Source organism: Haliotis asinina, chromosome 13 (assembly GCF_037392515.1).
Source record: "Haliotis asinina isolate JCU_RB_2024 chromosome 13, JCU_Hal_asi_v2, whole genome shotgun sequence".
Lineage (NCBI taxonomy): Eukaryota > Metazoa > Mollusca > Gastropoda > Lepetellida > Haliotidae > Haliotis > Haliotis asinina.
In genome coordinates this window covers 1,151,152-1,178,929 of record NC_090292.1, presented here as the reverse complement: position 1 = coordinate 1,178,929, position 27,778 = coordinate 1,151,152, and the positions used below count along the sequence as shown (strand labels likewise).

The following is a 27,778-nucleotide window of genomic DNA, read 5'->3' as shown; positions in this document are numbered from 1 at the left end:
GTAAGTTTGTGATAGCCATCTTGGTGCTGTACCATTCATATAGTGGTAGGTAAAACACAAGATCTTGAAGTGGATCCGTGCTTCTATTGGTAGCCAGTGTAAAGACACTAATACCGGTGTTATTTGGCATCTGCTGGGTGCACGACTCTCAATACGAGCTGCAGTAGTCTGTACCTGCTGGGGTTTGTTCAGTAGTTCCTGACTCAAACCACACAACACTCTGTTGCTGTAATCAATGAGGGACTTCACGAGGTTTTGGACAAGAGTCTTTGTTACGCCCTTGGTAACATGATGGAGGACATTACCAATGCGTCTTACATGGACGTTGCAGGTCTGGCACAACTGACTTGGACTTCCATTGATAAGGGAGAATCAAAGATGACACCCAGAGTCTTTGTTTTGTCGGCCAAAGGTGTGACAGAATAGATCAAGGACATATGCCTTCAATTATTTCCAACGACAAACATGATAACACTCAGATGTTATCGTACAGAATGCTAGCAGATTCACTCACCGCCTTCTGGTGCGTCACGGAAGAGTGATTGATACTTCTCAGGTCATGAGTCTGGATGTACAATCGCTGTGTATTGATTGTCTCAAACTCTGGGTGTAAATAATGGTTACTGTCAATGAGCTGACTGATGATCATGAACGACAGGTGCTCGCTATCAGCTGTTGAAACGTCAAGAAGGAATCACAGTGGAGTTGTACAGAGTTGCATCATGGTGAAGGTATGTTTAAAGTTGTTAGTGTGTGATGTGTGTGTTTCTCTCTGTGCATGTGACCGTGTGTGTGTCGGTTCGTTTGTGTGTGTCCGTGAGTATTTGGTTCCGTGTATATTTGTCTGTCTGTCTGTCTGTCTGTCTGTCTCTCTGTGTATGTGTGTCAGTGTATATTTGTGTGTCTGTATGTTTGTGTATCTGTGTCCGTGTATATTTGTGTGTGTGTGTCTGTCTGTCTCTCTGTGTATCTGTGTCAGTGTATATATTTGTCTGTCTGTCTGTGTATCTGTATCAGTGTATATTTGTGAATCTGTATGTTTGTGTATCTGTATCCGTGTACATTTGTGTGTGTGTGTGTGTCTGTCTGTCTGTGTATCTGTGTCAGTGTATATATTTGTCTGTCTGTTTGTCTGTGTATCTGTGTCAGTGTATATTTGTCTGTCTGTGTATCTGTGTATCTGTGTCAGTGTATATTTGTCTGTCTGTCTGTGTATCTGTGTCAGTGTCTGTCTGTTGTTACGTGATCTATTCTGGCGTTTCACACAAGTAAAACCAGACAATCCAGTGATCAACAGAATGACCAACGATGGCTTGTGTCAGCCAAGTCACCTCTTACGACAAACGTAGTCGCCTTTTGTGGCAAGCATGTGTTGCTAAGTACTGCTTGAATATGTATTTCTTTGTGTAAATGGGAGCACGAGTGTACATGTATATTTTTAATTGATAATTTCTGATTTGAAATATCTTTTATAAATTTTAGGTTTAGTAGTTAGAAAATAATAAGTGTATTTATTTCCAGGTGAAGAGAAGACATTGCCTTTTTGCTTTTCTTTTACTTCTGACTGTGACTGGTTTCATGAAAGTCAATGTGCTGAACTATATACCCGTGTCATATATAAATATGGCAAATTGGACCAATAGCAATGCTTCCTTGGCCAAGTACAACGCCCGTGTCCACACGCAAACAACGGATGACCTTGGAGCTGAACACACGAAGGTTGACAACAAGGTACAGACAGATGACGGGGACCTTCTACTGCAGCAGCTGTCTGCAGGGGACGTTACCCACATCAGACAGGCCTGTCCATGGAACAGCGGGTCGCCACCACTTGACGACAAGATGAGGACGATGTATGAAATGCATGATCTATTCCGATTTGTGAGCGTTTCATTATTTTCATCTTCAAAAACGATTTGATTTGTATTTTAAAAGCTTGAGAGTAAATAAGAACAAACAGGATTGCTTCCTATCACCTAACCATGGTAATATATTGGTTTGAAAGAACAGTAAGAAGTCTGTCTATGAAAAAAGAAGTCTTTATCTCCATGAAGTACTAGGTTTCGTCTTTTGCATCATTAGATAATGTATTGGGCCACATTTCCTTGAACTTTTCAGACTGTAAGCTGTTTCGTGATTGACATCAGTTTACTGGGGTTGTTGTCCATGATCTATAGCTAGTAGTAGGTTGAAGTGTTAGCCAGTGTTAGCCAGTGGTGGCCAGTGTTAGCCAGTGGTGGCCAGTGGTGGCCAGTGGTGGCCAGAGCACGCCTTACTCTTGTGGATTCTCTTGTACAATGGAGTCCTACATAGAGAAACATGTAAAGGTTTTTGAAATAGCATTTACGAATATTCTGTAATGTGTTCTCTCAAGAGAAACTAAAGAATGTTAAATTTTTAAATGTATTTACAAAAAGAAAGATTTTCATTTTACATTGTCTCCAGTATATGCATAATGCACGTTACTATTGAATTGACAATATCTATAACACGCAAATACCATGTTAACATTCTTAACATGATCTGAAACAGCTATGGAAGTAAATAGGAACATGTGTTGAAGCTAAACAGTCGATCACTCCAGATGCCTTTTCAGTGAAAGCATAATTAGAGTTTATATCCTTTAGTTGTTTTATAAAGGGTTGGAAAATATCCGACAATAGCGAGGCACGTGCTTGCAGAGGATGCAGCACATGTTACCAACATGTCACAGATGATACACAGAGACAGTCTGTGATACTCAGATTGATACACAGAGACAGTCTGTGATACTCAGATTGATACACAGAGACAGTCTGTGATACTCAGATACTCTGTCTGTGATTCACGTAAATGTAATGTCTGTGATGTAATGCACGTGATGTGATGTGATCCACTTGGCAACTACAATGCATTATTTTAATATCCATCTAATCACTATAAACAATACAATAATTACCATGCAAAATCCAGCTAGTGTTAAATCAATAAATTTGCCGGGTTATGTCTCCAAGCCGCCTTGACCTTGGTAACGTTATTATACCTAAGTGAACATTCTGAACATTATCGGCCACCCTCCAATAATGCTACACTTCGTTACTTTTCCATGGCTTCGTTACTGTTCCATCTTTTTGTATTGTTTCATCAATTCATGATGCTCATTGTTTTGTAATAGCTTAGGATACTAATTGTGTTGTAAGCTACAGAGCTACCACACATTGAGGGGTAACACAGATTACCAAAATATGATGTTTCTCGTAGTCCATTCATTCAGTTTCATTCTTTTCGTAGTCTGCCATTTCTAAGCAAGAATATTGCATTGACTTCTATTCAACAGTGCTATCTATGTTCAAGCCACAAATTTATTACAAATAAGTTTCATGTTAACGTTGTATTATACTGATTGAAACAAATCGGTCAGGTAGATTACATATTGTGGTAACGTAGGTCACATACATATGATTTCAGTTTTCTACGGTACCTCTTTAAGATTTATTTTTTCCAAAGTTAAAAGCTGTATCCTGCTAACCGCCATTAATACTGATGGAGTGAATTCTTAAAATGGAATATCAACATCACTGTGATTGCATTTATGTTCTCTTTATCTGTGTTAATAGATTTGTAGAAATCAAGTATCGCCACAAGTATCGTCACAAGACTGCGTTCTTGATTTTGCACACCATGTACCGGTTGAGTTATTACCAGTTTAAAAGTGCTAAAATTTCACAAAAAGTCAAAACTTTATTTTTCAAGAATATATTTGGCTGTTGGCTCCATTTTACAGAAAGTGTATAAATCCAACCCCAATCGAGATACATTCCGACTCTTCGATGAGTATTCAATACGCATTCGAGACATCATGACATGATTTGAAGTGGATTTTCTTAATGTTTTGAAATTCTGTTCTCAATCGAATATGTTCAGAATGCTTAAAGTACATGTAGAATTCAGAGAAAATAGTTAGAATGCAGTTAGAATCATGTACTGAACATGTTCAAAACATGTTACAAAAGGTGACCTGAATTGTTGGAATGCATTCACGTGTCTTATGATACACAGGTGTATTGAAGCACTAGTTCTTTGGAGAAACACGCATTTACATATATACACGCATACACCATCAGACAGAATTTGACTTAATGTGTTTTTGGAAGCAAAATGCATACATTAACGTAGAGACTCTTGATCGTGGTATTGGAACATTTACAAATATTGCAATGGAATAATATACTATCTTCTACATAATATTTTGTGAAATCTTACCGTGATTTAAAAGCCTTATTTAAATGCATTCGCATCTATTTGAAACGTGCATAATATTAATATGGTAATGAAAGATGAAAAAACTCTATTGACGCCCTTATAAAGGTGTCATCAAATATAAAATGTACAGACATGCATTTCATCAAAATCAAACCCGTCAACGAATTCCCAGAATAATGAATACATATATGACATAGTTACATGCATTATATGTAATAATGAAAACATATATGACATAGTTACATGCATTATATGTAATAATGAAAACATATATGACATAGTTACATGCATTATATGTAATAATGAAAACATATATGACATAGTTACATGCATTATAAGTAATAATGAAAACATATATGACATAGTTACATGCATTATAAGTAATAATGAAAACATATATGACATAGTTACATGCATTATAAGTAATAATGAAAACATATATGACATAGTTACATGCATTATAAGTAATAATGAAAACATATATGACATAGTTACATGCATTATAAGTAATAATGAAAACATATATGACATAGTTACATGCATTATATGTAATAATGAAAACATATATGACATAGTTACATGCATTATAAGTAATAATGAAAACATATATGACATAGTTACATGCATTATAAGTAATAATGAATACATATATGACATAGTTACATGCATTATAAGTAATAATGAATACATATATGACATAGTTACATGCATTATAAGTAATAATGAATACATATATGACATAGTTACATGCATTATAAGTAATAATGAAAACATATATGACATAGTTACATGCATTATAAGTAATAATGAATACATATATGACATAGTTACATGCATTATAAGTAATAATGAATACATATATGACATAGTTACATGCATTATAAGTAATAATGAATACATATATGACATAGTTACATGCATTATAAGTAATAATGAATACATATATGACATAGTTACATGCATTATAAGTAATAATGAATACATATATGACATAGTTACATGCATTATAAGTAATAATGAATACATATATGACATAGTTACATGCATTATAAGTAATAATGAATACATATATGACATAGTTACATGCATTATAAGTAATAATGAATACATATATGACATAGTTACATGCATTATAAGTAATAATGATTACATATATGACATAGTTACATGCATTATAAGTAATAATGATTACATATATGACATAGTTACATGCATTATAAGTAATAATGAAGTAGGCGTATTGAAACGTTTGAAAACTGCAGTCCTGACATGGCACGTATACAGAGATTAGTAAACAGGCAAGTCTGTGATACAACTTATCCAAAACGAGAGTGAAATGTTGTATTGTTAAAGCCAGAGTATCGTATAAGTCGTATGGTACACTAGCCAGTGTGATAATTTCTTCATCATCGATTTATTCACTGATATCAGAGCAGTACAAAGCTGTAAGCAAGTGTGACGGCCCCATTCATTGACGTCACGTGGATTTGTTTAATGACGTCACATACGACGAAATACAGACACGAAAGTGACATGTTCACATCTGACCCGGGTGGCACTGGTTATGTTTCACCATACCCGTAATAAATCATAATATATCCACAATACACATTTGGCATTTGCTGATGGTGTAGACTTAGCTTGATATTCTATAAAAATACAGAACTCAGTCTTGAAGTGTTAGTACAAAAACAACAATCCTCTGCATTCAAGCAGACGAATGAACCAAGTCAGAGTTACGTCCCATGTTTGATGGCATTATTTTCATCGCTAGAACTTGTTTGATCTGTATTCGAGAAGTTGATAAGTAAACTATAGAGACGTTATGTCAGGAAGACTACATAGAGATCAGACACATGTTAGAGTGATCTCTCAAATCAGAAGACAGTGGTCGACACCTCATCAATGACAACCAACATTTAAAACTGCCACGGGTTTATGGACACCGTGTGTCTTGTCGGACACCTGATTTTTTTCTTGTGTAAATGTACTCCAAAGCGCTGTCGCCTTGACTGACTTGATTGTTAAGATATCTGGCCAGACAAATGATATCTTCCTGCAGGGCATCATGACATTCCATTGGCTGAAGTAACTTCGCCATTTGATACAATTTGTATTCTGTTACAGGTGCGTGCAGTATGGTTGTCAATAAAAAACTGAGACACATGTACTACATGGAATAATGTAATAAATCCCACGGGTATGAAATGGTGAAATAAAACATTATACAGACTTACTTTTACTTGGAGGGTGTTTATTTGGGTTACGCAACTTCCATTGACCTCGAACAAAGTGAAAGCTACTTTATTCTCCAATGAAGCGAAAAGGTGCAAACATGTATTTAATGTGTAGTGTCTCCTCGTGTGTTATTTCATGACAAGTCCAGATACAGCTAGAAGTCTTCAAGAAACTACTTTATATGTTTGCTTTGAATGGGTGCTCTGCTACTTTCAGAAGAGACCCGAGTTTTTGTCCAACTATAAAAATCCGTGTTGGAGGAGAGAAAACTCCAGCCAGCTACTGTGTCTTCCTTACTTCTATGTGGTGGGCTTTCCAAAGTGTGGATCAACATTCACCTTCAGCACTATAGTGGGCCACCCGGAAGTGGCTAAGCCTCAGTACAAAGAAACACAGTGGATATCGAGGAGACGATTTGATGGTAAGCACATGTACTACATAAATAAGTAACTCAGCATGCTTGTAGGCTGCTGTTAGCAATGTATTCCATTAATATTCCAACTGGTTCACGAGAAACAAGTTTCATTACTTAAATGAACATTCACCTGAAAATGGACCTGTGTCTATGGGAGCAACATGCTCCGAGTGTCAGAGGACTAAGGGTGCTCTTGAAAGCCAGTCACCTACATAGGGTTACATACACGTAGACTGTCTTTCGCCATTGTGCGGGTTTAAGCAGTTTTACCTCCGAGTTGAATGGTTTGATATGTATGAAATTCCAGTATGTCACTCATGAAAACTACACATTTGTTGGGAATCTGACCTTACGAACCCAAGGACATAGAAGCATGCATTAGAGTGACATGCACGCGTACACACAGACGCACACGCAGGCACATACATACACACGCATTGACACAATGTGGTACAAATCTTTGCATTTTCTTCTCTTTTTTAGGGAGCTCAAACTTGGAGGAATTCTTGGACATGTTCTCCTCGGCGACAAGATTAATAGAAAAAAATGTGGTCACTGACCCCAACACTGGCAAACAATACCATCACATGATCACAGGTATGTGACAACATGCATACTCTCTTACCAGGGTGGACTTGTGGATGGGTTCAAAGGTCCTCCATGGGTTCAAAGGTCCTCCATGGGTTCAAAGGTCCTCCATTCTGAACGTCCGTCATATCTAACAAATATCACTGCTAAAATGCTCACAGTCTTCCACGACGTATAGGAAACGGCCCTGACAGTTAGCCTCCAGAAAACAAGAACAACTGAGAACAAGGATATATAAATCCTTCTGTGAAATGGGGCACACACCCTTGTAGAAACAGTGAAAACAATGCTGAAATACATCCATAGTTAATCAATTGTAGCTACATTCAATCGCTGACTGTTATTGCAGTTAATTCCCATTGTTTAAATATAAATCACATGATTAGATATAGAGCCCCAGTGAAAAAAAATCACAGTGTTCAGATCACATACTTCCTGTATTTAGATCACTGACTTCCTGTTTAGATCACTTATTTTGTGTGTTTAGACCACTGGCCTCCTGCGCTTCGATCACTGGCTTCCAGTGTTTAGATCACACATTTTCTGTGTTTAGATCACTGATGTCCTCTTTTTGACTGCATATGTTTACGGTTAGGTGTCTAACACAGGTTACACCAAAGTTCAGATTCCAGTCCTATTGTTTACGGATGAGACGGAGTCAAACCAATAATTGTGCTCCCAGTTATATCATAAGCGCTACCATAAGATTTCCCATTGAAAAAGTAGGGGATATTCAATTTTCATACCACTAGGAAATGTCATTTCCTCCCTGTCGTCGTCATTTGCATTTTATAGATCTTGTCAGTCCAACATTACGACTACTTTTTGAATGTTTTATATGCAGACAATAAGGCTATTTTGACATGTGTGTAGCCCCTGTATAGTCATATCAAGCGCCATTATTTACTATTTGTTATACCAGCAAGAGTCACAGACTTTTAATATACACTGCCAAGGTGAAATTTGATGTGTCGAAGATACGATTTTCTCGAAGTAAAGCCTTCGTCATTGTATATTCCTTACATTGTCATCAGTTTGTGTGGAATCCACGGGTAACGGGAAATAGACAATGACTGTATTGGACTGCATACTGACTAACTAACCCTCTTATCTCTAGGTGAGGGCTCTCCTTCCACAGTATGGGAGAACTCCCACTGGCGTTACCTCCCCGGGAACTATAACTGCACAGAGCCTCGTGTCCTCAACCCACATTACATCTACCACCTGAACCCCGACACCAGGATCATAATCGTCATCAGGAACCCCACCGACATGTTAGTATCTCCTGTATACACCATGATCTTCTTATCCCACCGACATGTTAGTATCTCCTGTATACACCATGATCTTCTTATCCCACCGACATGTAGGTATCTCCTGTATACACCATGATCTTCTTATCCCACCGACATGTTAGTATCACCTGTATACACCATGATCTTCTTATCCCACCGACATGTTAGTATCACCTGTATACACCATGATCTTCTTATCCCACCGACATCTTAGTATCTCCTGTATACACCATGATCTTCTTATCCCACCGACATGTTAGTATCACCTGTATACACCATGATCTTGTTATCCCACCGACATGTTAGTATCTCCTGTATACACCATGATCTTCTTATCCCACCGACATGTTAGTATCACCTGTATACACCATGATCTTCTTATCCCAACGACATGTTAGTATCACCTGTATACACCATGATCTTCTTATCCCACCGACATGTTAGTATCACCTGTATACACCATGATCTTCTTATCCCACCGACATGTTAGTATCTCCTGTATACACCATGATCTTCTTATCCCACCGACATGTTGGTATCACCTGTATACACCATGATCTTGTTATCCCACCGACATGTTAGTATCACCTGTATACACCATGATCTTCTCATCCCACCGACATGTTGGTATCACCTGTATACACCATGATCTTCTTATCCCACCGACATGTTAGTATCACCTGTATACACCATGATCTTGTTATCCCACCGACATGTTAGTATCTCCTGTATACACCATGATCTTCTTATCCCACCGACATGTAGGTATCTCCTGTATACACCATGATCTTCTTTTCCCACCGACATGTTAGTATTACCTGTATACACCATGATCTTCTTATCCCACCGACATGCTAGTATCACCTGTATACACCATGATCTACTTATCCCACCGACATGTTAGTATCTCCTGTATACACCATGATCTTCTTATCCCACCGACATGTAGGTATCTCCTGTATACACCATGATCTTCTTATCCCACCGACATGTAGGTATCTCCTGTATACACCATGATCTTCTTATCCCACCGACATGTTAGTATCTCCTGTATACACCATGATCTTCTTATCCCACCGACATGTTAGTATCTCCTGTATACACCATGATCTTCTTATCCCACGACATGTAGGTATCTCCTGTATACACCATGATCTTCTTATCCCACCGACATGTTAGTATCTCCTGTATACACCATGATCTTCTTATCCCACCGACATGTTGGTATCTCCTGTATACACCATGATCTTCTTATCCCACCGACATGTTGGTATCTCCTGTATACACCATGATCTTCTTATCCCACCGACATGTTAGTATCTCCTGTATATACCATGATCTTATCCCACAGAAATGTTACTATCTCCTGTTTACACCATGATCTTCTTGCCCCACCGACATGTTAGTATCTCCTGTATACACCATGATCTTCTTATCCCACCGACATGTTAGTATCTCCTGTATACACCATGATCTTCTTATCCCACCGACATGTTAGTATCTCCTGTATACACCATGATCTTCTTATCCCACCGACATGTAGGTATCTCCTGTATACACCATGATCTTCTTATCCCACCGACATGTAGGTATCTCCTGTATACACCATGATCTTCTTATCCCACCGACATGTAGGTATCTCCTGTATACACCATGATCTTCTTATCCCACCGACATGTTAGTATCTCCTGTATACACCATGATCTTCTTATCCCACCGACATGTTAGTATCTCCTGTATACACCATGATCTTCTTATCCCACCGACATGTTAGTATCTCCTGTATACACCACAATCTTCTTATCCCACCGACATGTTTGTATCTCCTGTATACACCACAATCTTCTTATCCCACCGACATGTTAGTATCTCCTGTATACACCACAATCTTCTTATCCCACCGACATGTTAGTATCTCCTGTATACACCATGATCTTCTTATCCCACCGACATGTTAGTATCTCCTGTATACACCATGATCTCATCCCACAGACATGTTAGTATCTCCTGTATACACCATGATCTTATAGCCCCACCGACATGTAGGTATCTCCTGTATACACCATGATCTTCTTATCCCACCGACATGTAGGTATCACCTGTATACACCATGATCTTCTTATCCCACCGACATGTAGGTATCTCCTGTATACACCACAATCTTCTTATCCCACCGACATGTTAGTATCTCCTGTATACACCATGATCTTCTTATCCCACCGACATGTAGGTATCTCCTGTATACACCATGATCTTCTTATCCCACCGACATGTTAGTATCTCCTGTATACACCATGATCTTCTTATCCCACCGACATGTAGGTATCACCTGTATACACCATGACCTTCTTATCCCACCGACATGTCAGTATCTCCTGTATACACCATGATCTTCTTATCCCACCGACATGTAGGTATCTCCTGTATACACCATGATCTTCTTATCCCACCGACATGTTGGTATCACCTGTATACACCATGATCTTCTTATCCCACCGACATGTTAGTATCACCTGTATACACCATGATCTTCTTATCCCACCGACATGTTAGTATCTCCTGTATACACCATGATCTTCTTATCCCACCGACATGTAGGTATCTCCTGTATACACCATGATCTTCTTATCCCACCGACATGTTAGTATCTCCTGTATACACCATGATCTTCTTATCCCACCGACATGTTTGTATCTCCTGTATACACCATGATCTCATCCCACCGACATGTTAGTATCTCCTGTATACACCATGATCTTCTTTTCCCACCGACATGTAGGTATCTCCTGTGTACACCACAATCTTCTTATCCCACCGACATGTTAGTATCTCCTGTATACACCATGATCTTCTTTTCCCACCGACATGTAGGTATCTCCTGTATACACCACAATCTTCTTATCCCACCGACATGTTAGTATCTCCTGTATACACCACAATCTTCTTATCCCACCGACATGTAGGTATCTCCTGTATACACCATGATCTTCTTATCCCACCGACATGTTAGTATCTCCTGTATACACCATGATCTTCTTATCCCACCGACATGTTAGTATCACCTGTATACACCATGACCTTCTTATCCCACCGACATGTTAGTATCTCCTGTATACACCATGATCTTCTTATCCCACCGACATGTAGGTATCTCCTGTATACACCATGATCTTATTATCCCACCGAATTCTTAGTATCACCTGTATACACCATGATCTTCTTATCCCACCGACATGTAGGTATCACCTGTATACACCATGATTTTCTTTTCCCACCGACATGTAGGTATCTCCTGTATACACCATGATCTTCTTATCCCACCGACATGTTAGTATCACCTGTATACACCATGATCTTCTTATCCCACCGACATGTTAGTATCACCTGTATACACCATGATCTTCTTATCCCACCGACATGTTAGTGTCACCTGTATACACCATGATCTCCTTATCCCACCGACATGTTAGTATCACCTGTATACACCATGATCTTCTTATCCCACCGACATGTTCGTATCACCTGTATACACCATGATCTTCTTATCCCACCGACATGTAGGTATCTCCTGTATACACCATGATCTTATTATCCCACCGACATGTAGGTATCACCTGTATACACCATGATCTTCTTATCCCACCGACATGTAGGTATCTCCTGTATACACCATGATCTTATTATCCCACCGACATGTTAGTATCACCTGTATACACCATGATCTTCTTATCCCACCGACATGTAGGTATCACCTGTATACACCATGATCTTCTTATCCCACCGACATGTAGGTATCTCATGTATACACCATGATCTTATTATCCCACCGACATGTTAGTATCACCTGTATACACCATGATCTTCTTATCCCACCGACATGTAGGTATCACCTGTATACACCATGATCTTCTTATCCCACCGACATGTAGGTATCTCCTGTATACACCACAATCTTCTTATCCCACCGACATGTTAGTATCTCCTGTATACACCATGATCTTCTTATCCCACCGACATGTAGGTATCTCCTGTATACACCATGATCTTCTTATCCCACCGACATGTTAGTATCTCCTGTATACACCATGATCTTCTTATCCCACCGACATGTAGGTATCACCTGTATACACCATGATCTTCTTATCCCACAGACATGTTAGTATCTCCGGTATACACCATGATCTTATTATCCCACAGACATGTAGGTATCTCCTGTATACATTATGATCTTATTATCCCACAGACATGTTAGTATCTCCTGTATACACCATAATCTTATCCCACAGACATGTAGGTATCTCCTTGTACACCATAATCATCTTTTCGTTCTTACTGAACATGGTACAGTGCTAGAGAGAATACAAACAATGGTACTAGAATGTATTGCAGTGTATTGTAGCTTCTTTTTATTCTGGTTCTGCAATGCCGCTATGTCGTTTACAAATAAACGATGTGAAACATAAACTCAATCTGGCAATAATTATTAACGCTACAATTTGGAGTGTTTGTGTGTGTGTGTGTGTGTGTGTGTGTGTGTGTGTGTGTGTGTGTGTGTGTGTGTGTGTGTGTGTGTGTGTTTGTGTGTGTGTGTGTGTGTTTCCCGCATGATCGTGGACTATAATGTCGCTAAGATAGTCGTAAGTTAATGCTAATGTATTGCACTTACGACTATTTTAGCTTTAAGAGAGCTTCAAAAATCTAGGCCCATCTTGTTTTGATACCTTAAACTATCACCGTGACAACAACCGTACTTTTGACCCATCTTGCCTGGCTTGACAACCTTAACTATCACCATGACAACAACCGTACTTTTAACCCATCTTGTTTGGCTTGACAACCTTAACTATCACCATGACAACGACCATACTTTTGACCCATTTTGTCTGGCTTGACAACTTTAACTATCACCATGACCACGACCGTGCGTTGGGTCCATTACGTAACGCCGTACTACCAGCACGTGAGCCTGGGTAGAAGTCCTAATACGTCACCACTACCGGGGCCGGTGAGGTAGCACAGTGGTTAAAGCCGCTTGTCACGCCAAAACCCGGTTTCGATTCTCCTCATGGAAACCCCATGTCTGTTGTCCTCTGTCGTGACATTGTTTGAATAGTGCTAAAAGCAGCATAAAGGCAAACTCACTCACTCACTCACTCACTCACTCACTCACTCACTCACCCACTCACTCACTCACTCACTCACCCACCCACTCACTCACTCACCCACCCACCCACTCACTCACTCACTCACTCACGCACCCACCCACCCACCCACTCACTCACTCACTCACTCACTCACTCACTCACCCACCCACCCACCCACCCACTCACTCACCCACCCACCCACCCACCCACTCACCCACCCACTCACTCACTCACTCACTCATCATGTACATATCGACTGTTGAGTTTACATATTCACTTCAGGAGGATTTCTGAGTACAATTTCTTCAACCGTCATCACCCAACGGCAGAGCAATTCCACAAAGACATGGTTGATGGGATAGAGAAGTTTGAAAATTGTCGTTCCAGCTTTTCCCTGAGGACCTGTGCATACAACAACAATGAGAAATTGAGAGTGGGTGATTGACTGGTAGTAGTTTGTGAAACTGATATAGACACCTGGAGAAAGATTGAGCACCTGTAATACGCTTTACAAGACGGTATATATGCTACCTGTATGTGTCTCAGACAGCGTGAGCACGTTGGTAATGCTGTAGATGTTTAGGTATCACGATCATGGCAGGATTATTGTCCAAGTAATAAATGTAATGTTCACCAGTGTTGAAACAGTAACTGTTCACTTCCCGTTGATATCTGAACATATCTTGACATGTCATAGTGGCGGACAACTGCATCTTTTAAATATTCTGACTTTGGCTTGAAACTAATTATACTGCATCTGATACGATGGCTGACCACTGAAACGATTTCATTAATCGGATTATTGTTTTTCCTTTCCTTTCATACCCAGTATAACGATTTTATATGTAAGTTCCTATTGTAACTGTACTGAGTTCAAACACGATTCTATTTCATCTCTGTGTTTCACAAAATGGAAAAATTCGTGACGAGGTGTATCCAATTTTATGAAGTAATTATCGTGTTGGGGGGATATTGTGGATACCTCTTTATTGCAACTACTTCAAGTCTATACTTCGCGAACATTTATTTGCAAAAATGTTACAAGTTTCCAATCATTTTGAGTAATATTACTCTTTAGAACTCTTTTCCACTTTGCGTGGCAACCGAACATATTTTGAGTTCAAGGAGAGGAATACAGTTTTCTACTCCGAATTATGGTGTCAAGTTTTGAGACATTAAAAGGATAAACTGGTTCGCTTAATTTCTTTACATGTTGCTGTATATATTAAACGTTCGGGCACATGTTGTAATTGTTCTTTTCGCTGATTCATACGTCAAAACGTATCGGAGAAATCTATACATGTGAACAGTCGTCCTTCTTCATCTAAATCATTCATAAAACAAAGACACCCTTTTTTAACCTCTCAAGATGCTGTCAACTTTGATATTTCCGTTATTCCATAGGGACTGGCTTTGTGTCTCTTCTTCATTTACAGTTTCTCTTTTACATATGGATATAAAGTTCCACTATTCTAAAAGTATGTCTTTGCAAAAGGAATTAGTCCACGTGGGAATTATTTCATGGCAAATATAGTAACTATACGTTAGTAAAAACAAGGTCTTAATTTTAAATTGTCTGGTGAAGAGAAACGTTTTAGTCTACGTTTACATCATTTTAGTTGCTCTGAAGATATCCTTTTTCTAATATTTGGATTTTTTATCTCATTAAATCTTATTAGGTAGGTTTTCCATATGTACAGATCTAGGTTGTTAAGGTTAGGTAGAGGGAGTGATTTAAGAACGATATTTCTTCCGTACGGGAGTATGGTGCGAGCCAAATGTTCTTTTGACTTTCAGTCTGATATAAATTTCTCTATTTCAACCATAGTATCAAGATCATTCTCGAAATTTATTCCTACGAGCGTGGGGTTTGTTTGTGATCAGTCAAAATTCCATTATTTTCACATCTTATATCAGGATCTCCTTTTGGAACCTGCCCATATTAGTTTACTTTTATCTACGTGGACTTTCAATCCTGACAAACGGGCAAATAGTTCTAAAGTATTCAAAACTACATGTAGGCATTTTTCTGATCCGTGTAATGTAAGTGTTGTATCATCTGTGTAGTGTGATAGAAGACATGCTATATTTCCTAGTTTAATCTCCTGTATAGTTGTATTGTTTCGTACGTAACATGATACCCAGCATACATCTTCATATACATGGTCTTTCTGTTGTCAGACGCCAATCGCCCTGTACCACGTGTTCATCAGTGATTGGATGAGGGTGTTTCCCCGGGAGCAGATCTTACTCGTCAGATTGGAAGACACGCACCAGGATCCTCATTCAAGCTTCTCAAATATATTTGAGTTTCTTGGCCTGAGTAAATCATAGTTTTAGTTGAATCTTCCGAGTGTGGGCTAGAAATTAGACACAGATTCATAATATATATATAATATCACTGCTACTCTTGAAGCTACGGCATTAGTCTGTGGTAAAATGTCATGCGTCGTTATGGAGATACTCAACGATCGTGTTACTCAGAAGTGGGAAAATGATATTGCCTCAAACTGAAAAGGATAGATATGAGTATTTGCTCCATCAGTGAACCTAAGGTTTTCGAATATCTACCAAAGTAGTGCATGGCCTGTAAAGTAGTAAGTCTCTCCATAACGACGCATGACATTTTACCACAGACTAATGCCGTAGCTTCAAGAGTAGCAGTGAGTTATAATGCATGTTTAAACTGTCCTTGAATCAGATACTAATATATTCTACACATATCTGTTTGTGACTCCAACATAGGGTCAGGGCTCCACCATGTTTGTTCGTTTTGTGTTTACACGTGTGACGTCAGCATCTTTCCTCCACAGGTCACGTGTCTCGCCTAGAGCTGCAGACAATCATGAGTCGAAGCAGGATGAATCTAAGAAAAAAGGCATTTACAGCAAAGAACGAGACTAGACGGATACTGGACGATTTTTTCAAACCTCACAACATCCAGCTTGCAAAATTGTTGAACAACACGATCCCTGTATATGTTTAACGATCTACACACAATTTCTACTCCAGCTTTTACAGTGAGATTTCAGTGAACGTTCCACCATGGAGTGTTAACGGTGACTTATAAGCAAGATGGATATATGGACACCGTAGTAACCAAGTGGTTTGTTTCTTAATATTATATTCCTGTATTCTTATTTCTTGTGATTGATATTGTCTTAGAACTCTACAGTTTGGGAACTTGAACATGCTGAGAGCATATGGGTTGATGTGCATCAGCCAAGAAAGTTACCTCCCCTTGACAATTTTGGAAAGGTCACATAAGGCAAGTTGGCTCAAGAACTTGGAGTCTAAAGTGAAAGATGAACATAAATTTAGAACTTACGGAAATGAAAAGTGGTTCTCGTAGTAAATAGTTCATTTAGGCCATACCACTCTGGCCTACTAATTGTAAAATAGTCGTGAAATAACCTCAAAGTAAAATAACTTTGAATAACATCCAAATCAATGTCCCACAATAAACTAAATTGAAATATTTACTGTTACAGTTTATGTCATTTTAATTTGTTGTATTTGTCCTCTCTGCGAACTACACGTACACATCCAGTCGGTTTCCTCAGAATAACACACAGTTGGCCAATAGGTCTCATGCAGTTCAGAAGAATGCAGTTTCAAATCCAAAGTGCATGCTACTTCTTGATGAAATAGCTCGAATAGACATACAGGTGAAAAGCATACCATACCTATTTACAAGGCTTCTACCACGTTTGTCTTGAAGTGAGCTGTGTCCTCTGGAAGATCGGCCATTTTCTGTAGTAGTAGTAGTAGTAGTAGTAGTAGCGGTTTTGGACCACATTCCAGATCCCTGCAAACCCAAAGGTACAGCACATCTGAGACTAATTATACAACTAGTTTTCGTCTGCAAAACCATTGACATATAGCAAGTGGAAACCCCCCACTATGTTTAAACAGGGGTGCTATATTCAGAGTAACCATATCGATTATGGGTTCAGTGTCGTATTCTTGTCTTATCATGTCATTTAGGTAACTGGATATACACATATGTAAACTATCAACAATGAATTCGGTCAGAAAATACTGAGTCTCTTTGAATACATCTTCATTGATAACAATAGTCAATTGATAGATGCCAAGCCCCAATTTTTTGAGTTTGTTAACAATCAGAGGCTTGACAGCAGTCAAAGGTATACAGCCCACCACAAGTCCATTATTATACATTATTATAGGTGTGAACAAATCTCTAATAGGGTGATTACATCCGCATTCTGAGGATGGTGACTTTGGTTTTCATGCTTGTTGGAATTATTGTATCCCTTGTTTTATATATTTTTTTTCTAGCAGATGTTTTATGTACCTTAGATGTAATCTCGTCCTTCATTTTTCTAATGCGCCTGGGATCAAACGAAACTCCTCTTCTGAGATTTTGTTATCACTGAGTGCAGCAGAAACATGATCTTCTATGATGTTTAACTTTGAAACAGCAGGAATTTTTATTTCATCGTGTTTCTTTGCTTTACGAATTCATTTGTGGGATACAAATTTAAACACTGACCCAACTGTTCCTGTCACTACAGCTGCTAATTGAAGTCCTAACACCACTGATGTGGCTATGATTGTTGTCAACAGCCCAACTCCTACTGCTCCTAATCCAATGCTATTTGCCATTAGGGTGGTATCAGAACCATCTACTTTGTTTAAAGCTGTATTGTTTTATGTAGTGATGCCCAAAGGTCACGCTGTTGTTCTAGCTTATGTTTTATGTCACATATCTGTTTCACTTGTTTGAGTGGCATTTTAGAAGTTGAGGTGTACAAATAGGACAAATTGTATGGATAACAATCACGCAATAAAGAAGTTGTTATCCATACAATTTGTCCTATATCTGTTTCAGTTGAAATCCCTCTACGCTTCCCTTTATATTTCCTTCTCCATCTACGGCTGGATACAACTCCATTCTATTTGTCTATAGTATAGTTTACAAATTAGTTTTAATTATTTGTCATTTAATTTTTGATTGATATATTTTAAGCTAATAAGGTTTACATTATCGTACAGGTAAATGGGTGAGATATTAATAGGTGTTTTTTCATCAGCAATACAAACACAATCGAGGCTTATTGATGGTTGATAGCCTTGCCTTACAACAATTCGGCAATGTTTATTCTCATGCCTTTTAAACCACAATGTTCTAAGCTCATCTAAAAGTATATCTCTGTGAATCCGAAAAAAAGTCACATTGGTAATCATATATACTATGAATGACTAAACTGGCATTCGAGTTGACTGGCGCAAACCATTCAAGTTCTGTAAAATCTGAAAGTGGCATTCATTTGTATACATTATCTTTAAAGTACAAGAGGTATGAGGTGGCTTCCTCTTCAGGTAAATTGAATCTCTTTGTTTATCCTAGATCACCAAGTGTTACACTGGAGCCTACCAATGTTTAGAAAACTGTTAGAAAACAGTTTCCAATTGTTCTTCTGATAATGTCTCAAGCGTAAACTTTAAACTAATAAAACTGATGTGCTCCGATAGGAAAATCCTGGTTAGAGATTTAGTGTCTTTCACTATCACTGTGACACCTTGCAGACTGGTGTGTGAATCACACACACACACCCCACCCACCCACACACCCACCCACCCCCCAACCACACGTAAATTGAGCAAACGCGTTCCTGGTGTTTTTTTAACCCACCAGACTTTGATTCTTTTCACGATCTCAATATCGCTCAGCTATGGTTCAGCTAGGTTGACCTGAATGGCCAGCGTTGAATTCTCCGAGAGGCTTTACAATGTGGTGACTACACCGTTGATTTCAGTAACCACCTGTAATACTGCCTTCTCTCCGGGTTTACACGAAAGTATGTGGGCCACTTTACTCCAGACTGGTGTGATGGTTACACTGCGTCTTTGTGATAGGACGTAAGTCACGAGCAGGATTCTATTGTTTACGACTTTGCTTAGGTAGTGGTCTTTGTTTTCCATGAAAACGTATGGGGAAGTTAGTGTTGCATTGAGAAGCCAGTTGATTTGAGTTGGTGACATCATCCACCTGTTGTCGTCAGTGAGTATTAGATAGTACGGTTTTGCTTTGATCAACGTTTGTTGAACTGTCAAAGTCTTCTAAATCGAGCAATTTACCAATTTCTTTATACTGACGTGATGAAAATGACTCTGTGTGGCCTTCATATTATTTTTCTGTTTTAACTGGAACAACCTTCTCAGTCTCCCTTCCCATGATCTCCTTTCTCTCAATCTTACTTTCCCACCGTACCCATCTCACATGCTCTCCCTTTCCCATGACCTCATAACCTCCTTTCTCACGACCTGCTTGCCCATGACCTCCTTCCTAATGACGTTCATTCATGATTTCTGTCTACCATGATCTGCCTCTACATGAACTACCTCTCTAATTACCATCATCTCTCTTTCCAACGATCTCCCTTTCGTATGACATTCCTTCTCGTGATCGCCCTTTTCCTCGAACTCTCTTTTCAAGCACACACATTACTGTTTGAGGTCAAATTGTATCCTAAGAGACATTCCTTTCACAGTAGATTTTGAACAATGCCCTGACAATGCTATGATGTCATGAACTTGATGACATCACAATGCTATGACATCGCTGCACTGCAAGTCTACAGGCAGTGCTGTTTTCAGAGATGTACATTTTTCATTGAAAACTAATGAAATCTGACTAAAACTTCTTTATTATACAAGGTCACAACGTTTCGAGACACATTCTAGTCTCTTCTTCCCCACTTCACCTGAATGATGACAATTGCCATTGCTAATGGAAACATTAATCAGTCATAATTTTGTCGGGGTTTCATCGTTTCAGTATCTCGAGATTAGCAGTAGGATACGCTCGGTTGACTAAAATGATTATAAAACAACCGACTAAAACATTCGACTTTGACCTGCAAGATAGTTTCATGACCACTATGAACGTTAGTATGGCGATGGCCACCAATCATGTTCTGGTGAAGCAAGGTATTATACCTGAAAATATTTTAAAGTAATGTATATAATATGGCAATGATGATTGGTTGGGCTCTTGTGAATGCCCTAGCATTTTCCAGGAGTAATTTCCTTTTTCCTCAGTTGAAAGAATCAAATGCTCCTGAGGTTGAAGCTGAGCGAAAACAACACAATTTAGCTGTAGAAAAACTGCAAGCTGCACAGGCTGAATACGCTATGAGATGAATGAAGAGACTAGATTTTATCAATGATCAAACTCAGGCATGAAGGTCATTCCGTTAGTACTTTCAAGGACGTCGACGAAGCTATGAAAAAATACTACGTGTTAACGGGTAAACAACTGGAACCATTAGGTAATGAACCAATGATGTCTCAGTATTACACTCCTTCAGAGGTACAGAAAGATCATGAGTTGGTCTTTGTGGCGCTTGATTTAGCTGCAACCGTGTTAATAGTTAAACAATTAGACTACTCACACAAATTAGTATATCACAAAAATCAGAACAGCACCGCATATTTGTCAGTGGGTACGTATGGGGAAAACTGCTCGGTGTGTGGTATAGGGGTGAAAGGTCATTACCGATTATGTAAAACCCATGGCACGGATAAAAAATTATTTCATCTTATTTATGAGAAGAAAAAGATTACATCAGTGAAGTTGAACGCTTGTTAAAGATCAAAGTATGATCTATAATTCCTCGTGAACAAATCCTGTATTTTCGAAGAAGTGCAAGTTAGTTAGATAACCACTTGATCAATGTTATACTTTTTCATGGACCAGATAGGATCTGTAGCACGTTTATGGGTGTCCCCCTCATACTAACGAGTGCGTGATCTGGATTTTTTTTTTTTTTACGATTGGGCGCTGCTGCCTCTGATACAACAGATTTCATACGGATTGTGTCGACTGGTCTCACGGGGGTCCTGTGGACAGCTGACTGCATGGTGGGGGATACATGCACAGCCCCAGTGGGAGACACCCCCACACTGAGTAGCCTAGTTATTTCGTGATTCATAAAGTCAACCACACGAGGAAGTCATACCAGCCATTCAGTGTTTCTGTGTGGGGGCCCCATTTCTAAATCGAGTGAATACTGGTGTGCAAACAACCTTTCGGCTATGGTACGATTGAATCTCTCCACTATGACTTGACTTTGATGTTCTCTTGTCGCGCCATGCCTTACCTTGACATTGTGTTTGGCCGACAGAAGAGACAACAGGTCGGCCTGGTGAACTTGATTAGGTATATGAATGCAGAATTTTCTCCTGGGTATATGTTTTGGCGCCAGCAAGTATACTTCCAATATAGCTTGTTTTTTTTAAAAACCAGGCTTTGGCTTTTTCTTCCGAAATACGTGTGGCTTTAGCTAATTTTTGGATAGCGTCTACCCCTTTCCAATATCCCCGTGGTCTGTAGTAAATTTTCTCCATTATGTATATGTAATGTAAATATTTAGTGGAGGTGTCCCCCAGGGGGGTAAAGCCCCACACCCCTTTCTTTTACTGCACCCCAGAGATCAAGGAGTGACCGTAAGCGTAGGTATTGACACCATCCATCCATCATTTTGCATCCATTGGTGATAGAGATGTCTTATTTAAAGTCAACCCGTCTATCTTGTGCCCTTCACTACGAAGTGTGCTCATCGGGTGTTTGAACGTTTTCTTCTTAAATAGGGTCTGTTTGAAGAGGGTATGCTTGATATGTCGTTCTTTTTCACACCTTCAGTCTTTCTTATTTCAGTGTCGTCTGCTGCTGTGATAGAATACATCTTAGGTCTCAACCCAATGTGTTCGGTGATCGGTATACTTCATCTTACCTAACACCTTTTTGTTGACTTGGTTGTGCAAGTGTTGGTCTCTCGGTTAATAGCTGGTATCATACATATGTATGTTGTTTTTCATATCCTCGTACACGTCCTCAGTTTGAATCTCAGTGAATCTGTATCTGTGTACAATACCTCACAGGTTGGGGCACCCCTATCTTCTTGAGCTCATTGTTGTAGAAGTCATACATCAAGTGTTTTGACAAGTCTAGAATGCTCATACCGACATCGATGAAGTTTAATGTGACTCTTTTGCATATGTATCGCTGCCAAGTCATTATCGAATATAGTACTTCTATTGTATGCTGGGCTTGCTATCAGTTTCTTGAAGTTGTCTTCCTGGTTCGACCGGACTAGCTTCACTTTAACGCGTTTTTGTAAATTCTCCATCGTTTTACCGAATAAAGAGTTGTTCATTAACCTGTACAGGTTTTTCTCAAAGTCATTAGTGGCCGGCTTTCTCAGGTCAGTGTTCATTCTAATGTAGGGATCCATCCATGGACTTTGACTGAAGTCAGCGTCATACCCAGCGACACGTCTGTAAATTATGACAGTGAGAAATATACTTTGTTTCATTCATCAACTTCGGTACCAGTTTTTTACTGAGGGATATCCCCATACCCCCAAGCAAGTTATGTTGGTCCTCAGATATCCAGTCTTGGTTAACCCTCAAACGTTCAGGAGCGACTGGATAGCTATTATGAGACTGATGTAATTCTGCTGGGTATTCAAAATCCACTTCGAGTATATAACCCTTATTAGAAGTAGGGGATACACCCTAATGCCCAGTGTTTATCACAGATTGAACAGTACTCTCAGACACTCATTCAGATCCACCCGTGGATAGCTATTGACTCATAGCCCAGCTGTATAGGTTGTTAGCATTGAGACAGATGAGTCGAAGGTTTCCTGGGGTTGTAGCCTTCAACATTTTTATTATTCGATTTAGCATAACGTTTTGATGCCATAGAAATACCCCTGCGTAACCCTTTCTTAATAAACAGATGCATATCGTAATCTGTGAATAATTCATACTCCACACACATCTGTTTTCTTCAGTAAGCATCTCACGATAGCCCAGGTCTTGAATAATACCATGCAGGGTCCAACCCATATTGCTTCAAACACGTTTTTCTGAATATCTCAAAAACATCAGCCAACAGCAACACATCCGTTTCCAAATATAAATCATGGTAATCACCTAGATTCTTACAACCCAGTGTTTCCCATACAATTTTTGTGTGTTCGTAATCGTCTTGCGAGACAGATGTGTCTGACAGTTTCCTATAGAAGCGGTCAGTGGGAGGTAACTCTGTCTCATTAAACTTAGACCAGTCATCCATATATTCATATGGATAAATACGTAACAGCAAGACTCTAGTTTTCTCTTCTGTGTACCGATTTATTATAGCCAAATCTTCTGGGTTATTAGCTTTTACCAAACTGTCTAGAGACGACAAGCAAAACTGAACACTATGAATCTCTACCCATTTAGCGAAAAGGATATATATCTCTCCATATTGTTACTGGGATACAGGATATGTTGCCTTCTACCTTTGAAATAGCTTTTGTAATCAAGTGTGAATCATATCCGTGTAGATTGTGAAACACGACTGGGATATGAATAAGTTTAGGATTCATCCTTACCTTCAAATTACACTCATTGTGAACCGCACCTCTGTATTTGCCGGTAATGTGACAGTGGTCTCTAACTGAATCACCATTCAGAGGTTTATGACACATGTGACAATGCATGCTTTTGTTGTTGACTTTCCGATCTGATTAGGTCATACACATTGGTGTTTTGTCGTACATTTTTTTTCTTGATTGCTTTCTCTTCGTGTTGTAAAGCCCTTAGAAATTTCCCAGCCGCGCCTGGGCCTCTATAAAAATAACGGGAGGGTTGGTTTAGACATCACAACGAACAACCACATACCCAAAGAATCAAGCCTCATGTTCTTGATTGTTTTTGCATGAAACTTTTATTAGGGGATTGAGATACTGTATCGATTGGTTTAATGATAGCCTCAAAGTCGGCGTAGATAATGTATGGTACTGGCATGTGATTTTTGTGGTTGAGAAATTTCAAGACATTATTGTTTTCTCTTAGCATATTGATCCATATGGCTGTCTCCCCTACACCTCGACAATCATCCCGTGTGAATCGAGGAGATCGGCCCTAGGAAACCCGTAAAGACACCTTTCACAATGGTGTTTCCTTCCCTCATACTCCGATTGATCATACAACATTCTACTAAAATTCTTAATCAACGTGTAGTGATATTTTTCACCCATACAATAAAGGGCTTATCCTGTGTACTATTACATTTTTACCTTCATGTCCGAATACATTTATAGCTAAGTCTGGAATCTGTTTTTCTGTTTTATTGATCTGAGAGATGGGGGTGGGTTCGTCTATACCTTCCCAATTGATCCCATCATCTTCCGGATAACTAGAAAGTCTGTCAGAATTGTGTTTCAACTGGAAATTTAGCAGATCTTATTGCTATCCTCATACAATTGTTACCACGGTTTTTAACCACAGCGTGTTTGTTCTTAAAATACTCAGGAGGAATTAAATACAATCCACCTCTCAAGGGTTTATAGCTTGCTATACCCAAGTAAACCATGTTAATCTTGTCAACAACCTAACCAGACCCCCTATTGGTGTAACGTTGTAGTGTTTCTCGAATTTTCCCAAATGGTCAGTCTATAGAAAAGTTGATAGTATCTGTTGCATTGTAACTTCTTGATTACCTCTGAAGTAAACATTGGTCTGATCACTTGCTTCATTCACCTGTTGTTTCTCTAGTGTCATCTTTAATGTGAGTTGAAATTTAAGACCCTATAAATCATTCAGTTTTTCATTCACTTTATCAAATCTCAATTGTTTTATATCGTCAGCGTCTATGTTTCTTTGAACTTCCATCTTCCAACCTCTCAAATATGTTCCTATAGCACGCTCAGTCGGTGTGAATTGTAATTCTGTTGTTGCTCCTTTAGTAATTCGATGACCTCAGACCTCCTCATGCGTGAATTCCCTCGTATTCCGCGGTCACGAGCCTCCTTTGTTAGCTCTTTCACAGTAGGTGTTTTCTTTTATACTTTAAACCTAATAAATCTAGGAACTTATTTTTTTCATACGAGAATACCCTCTCAATCCACGATCACGTGCTTGCTTTTTCAACTCATTCACTGTAACCATGTTAGAGTGTTCATAATGTATGTTAAACATTTCTCTAATTGTATGTCATTGTGTTTAATCAACTGTGGATTTTACCGATCGGGTGAGGCCGTCTGCATTGTATAACTAGCTCTCAGCTAGCACGCTCAGTGTATTGATGTCTGATATGTGAAAAAAAATATACACTCGTCATGCTCATGATATGGCTAGTCATACTTTCTTAATGTTCATAATATGGCCACAGTCATACGCTCGTCAAGCTCATGATATGCCCACAGTCATACACTCATCTCTCCAAAACATGTTGTTATGAGACTATATTTTCTGTAAAACGTATTTATCAATTAAGCAATAATTATTATGGATCACATTTCGTATCATAAATTCTCTGTGTCTTTCGTACTTTGGCAAAAGGCTTGAAGGTAGCACTTTAGAGTCACCTTCCCTTTGAGTTTGTGTTTTGATTAGTAGACCCTACTTCCGGGAGACTATGACAGAATTCTACGTTAATGGCGATGGCCATATCTGCTCGAACATTCAACAATTGGTTCATACGAACACATATAGTTGGTACATACATTTACTGGCGTACACACATACATTTACTGGCGTACATAAATTGGCCTGCCTCCGTCAACGCTTGACCTACATAACTGCTCCATGACCGCTCGCTGTATTACATTCAGTAAAACTATTTCTCACTGTCACACCAAGACTTCAGTGAGTTGACATTATATCTGTGGCCCATTATTTAAGATCTGACACAGTTGCATTGTACATGAGATCGCTATTGTGAATCTTTTGCATCTTTCCTTTGTTTATGCTCAATACAAATTTCTGAAAATTAAGACTTCTCAGTGTTATATTTTGCTGGTTCAGAGGGGATTTCTTACACCTTTTGTCACGGCAAATGTTTTACCGGAACAATGTGATTTACTAACTAACGTACTCGATAGGGGATGTATAGGTCCTGCTGCTTTTCATCTGCAGCATCAGCGAGGTTTTTATTTTCCTGTGTAGATTGCTGATAATATATTACGTTATTCTAACACAATCAGTCCACAACGCTGTAAGAAGGGCAACTAGTAATCTACTGTGGAGTGTGTCACTGTCCGAGTGTGGAGGCGAACCATCTGTCGCCTCACGGTTGTGTAATAACAGCGTGGATTAATCCTAGCTATGTCCGTGTGTGCCAGGGAATCATCTGTCCCCTCACACACATGTAATAACAACGTTGTTCAATCCTAGCCGTGTCCCAGTGTGCCGGGGAATCATCTTTTCCCTCACACACATGTAATAACAGCGTGGTTCAAACCGTAGCCCTGTATATAGCGTGCTGGGAAATCATCTGTCCCCTCACGGGCATGTTCCAACAACGTGGCTAAAACCCAGTTCTTGATCATCTGTCGAAAATGAAATGCTTCTCAATTCCAAGACCCCAAGATGGTTAGCGGAGTGCAGGTATCTCCTTTAAGTATGGACTCACTTCATACTTATATGCAATGTAACTCTAAGCACACCTAAACCAGTATGAGACTTATTAGTCTTATATTATTGTGCTATTCACATATTGTTAACACCAGATGCTCTAACGCTTTTCACCAACAAGGGCGTGTATCAGTACGTGCACGTGTAAAAATCACTAAAAATACCAGAATCATCACATGATATCATCACGTTATACCACCATTAACACTTACCTGCATCACATCATCACTATCAACTATTATCAGTAAAACATCATCACTACAAACCGGTATCACTACATCTCCACACAGCCATCACCACAACATCACTACAAATTATCATCATTAGAAAGCAGTATCACTACATACCAACACAATCACCGCATCACCATCAGTACAAACCTGCATCACTACATACCAACAAAAACATCACCACAC

At 39.1% G+C, this 27,778-nt stretch overlaps 2 protein-coding genes across 2 annotated transcripts in view; one reads left to right on the top strand and one right to left on the bottom strand.

Annotated features, from left to right (window-relative positions):
• Positions 1-27,778, bottom strand: part of LOC137260313 (ankyrin repeat and protein kinase domain-containing protein 1-like) — a 136,814-nt gene that overhangs the window by 14,242 nt on the left and 94,794 nt on the right. The gene's annotated exons all lie outside the window — the stretch shown is intronic.
• On the top strand, positions 1,624-16,908 carry LOC137260277 (carbohydrate sulfotransferase 15-like). The gene is made up of 7 exons (XM_067797968.1): positions 1,624-1,881; positions 6,697-6,901; positions 7,379-7,492; positions 8,601-8,757; positions 14,205-14,355; positions 16,104-16,245; positions 16,736-16,908. Exons 1-7 carry the CDS (start codon positions 1,624-1,626, stop codon positions 16,906-16,908), a joined length of 1,200 nt encoding a protein of 399 aa, XP_067654069.1.

Excerpts from the sequence above, each read along its gene's own strand:
- LOC137260277 (XM_067797968.1), top strand. The coding sequence starts at position 1,624 with ATGGCAAATTGGACCAATAGCAATGCTTCCTTGGCCAAGTACAACGCC. Across the intron at positions 1,882-6,696 it reads TGCATGATCTATTCCGATTT|AAGAGACCCGAGTTTTTGTC; the intron begins GTGAGCGTTTCA and ends TGCTACTTTCAG. Across the intron at positions 6,902-7,378 it reads ATCGAGGAGACGATTTGATG|GGAGCTCAAACTTGGAGGAA; the intron begins GTAAGCACATGT and ends TCTCTTTTTTAG.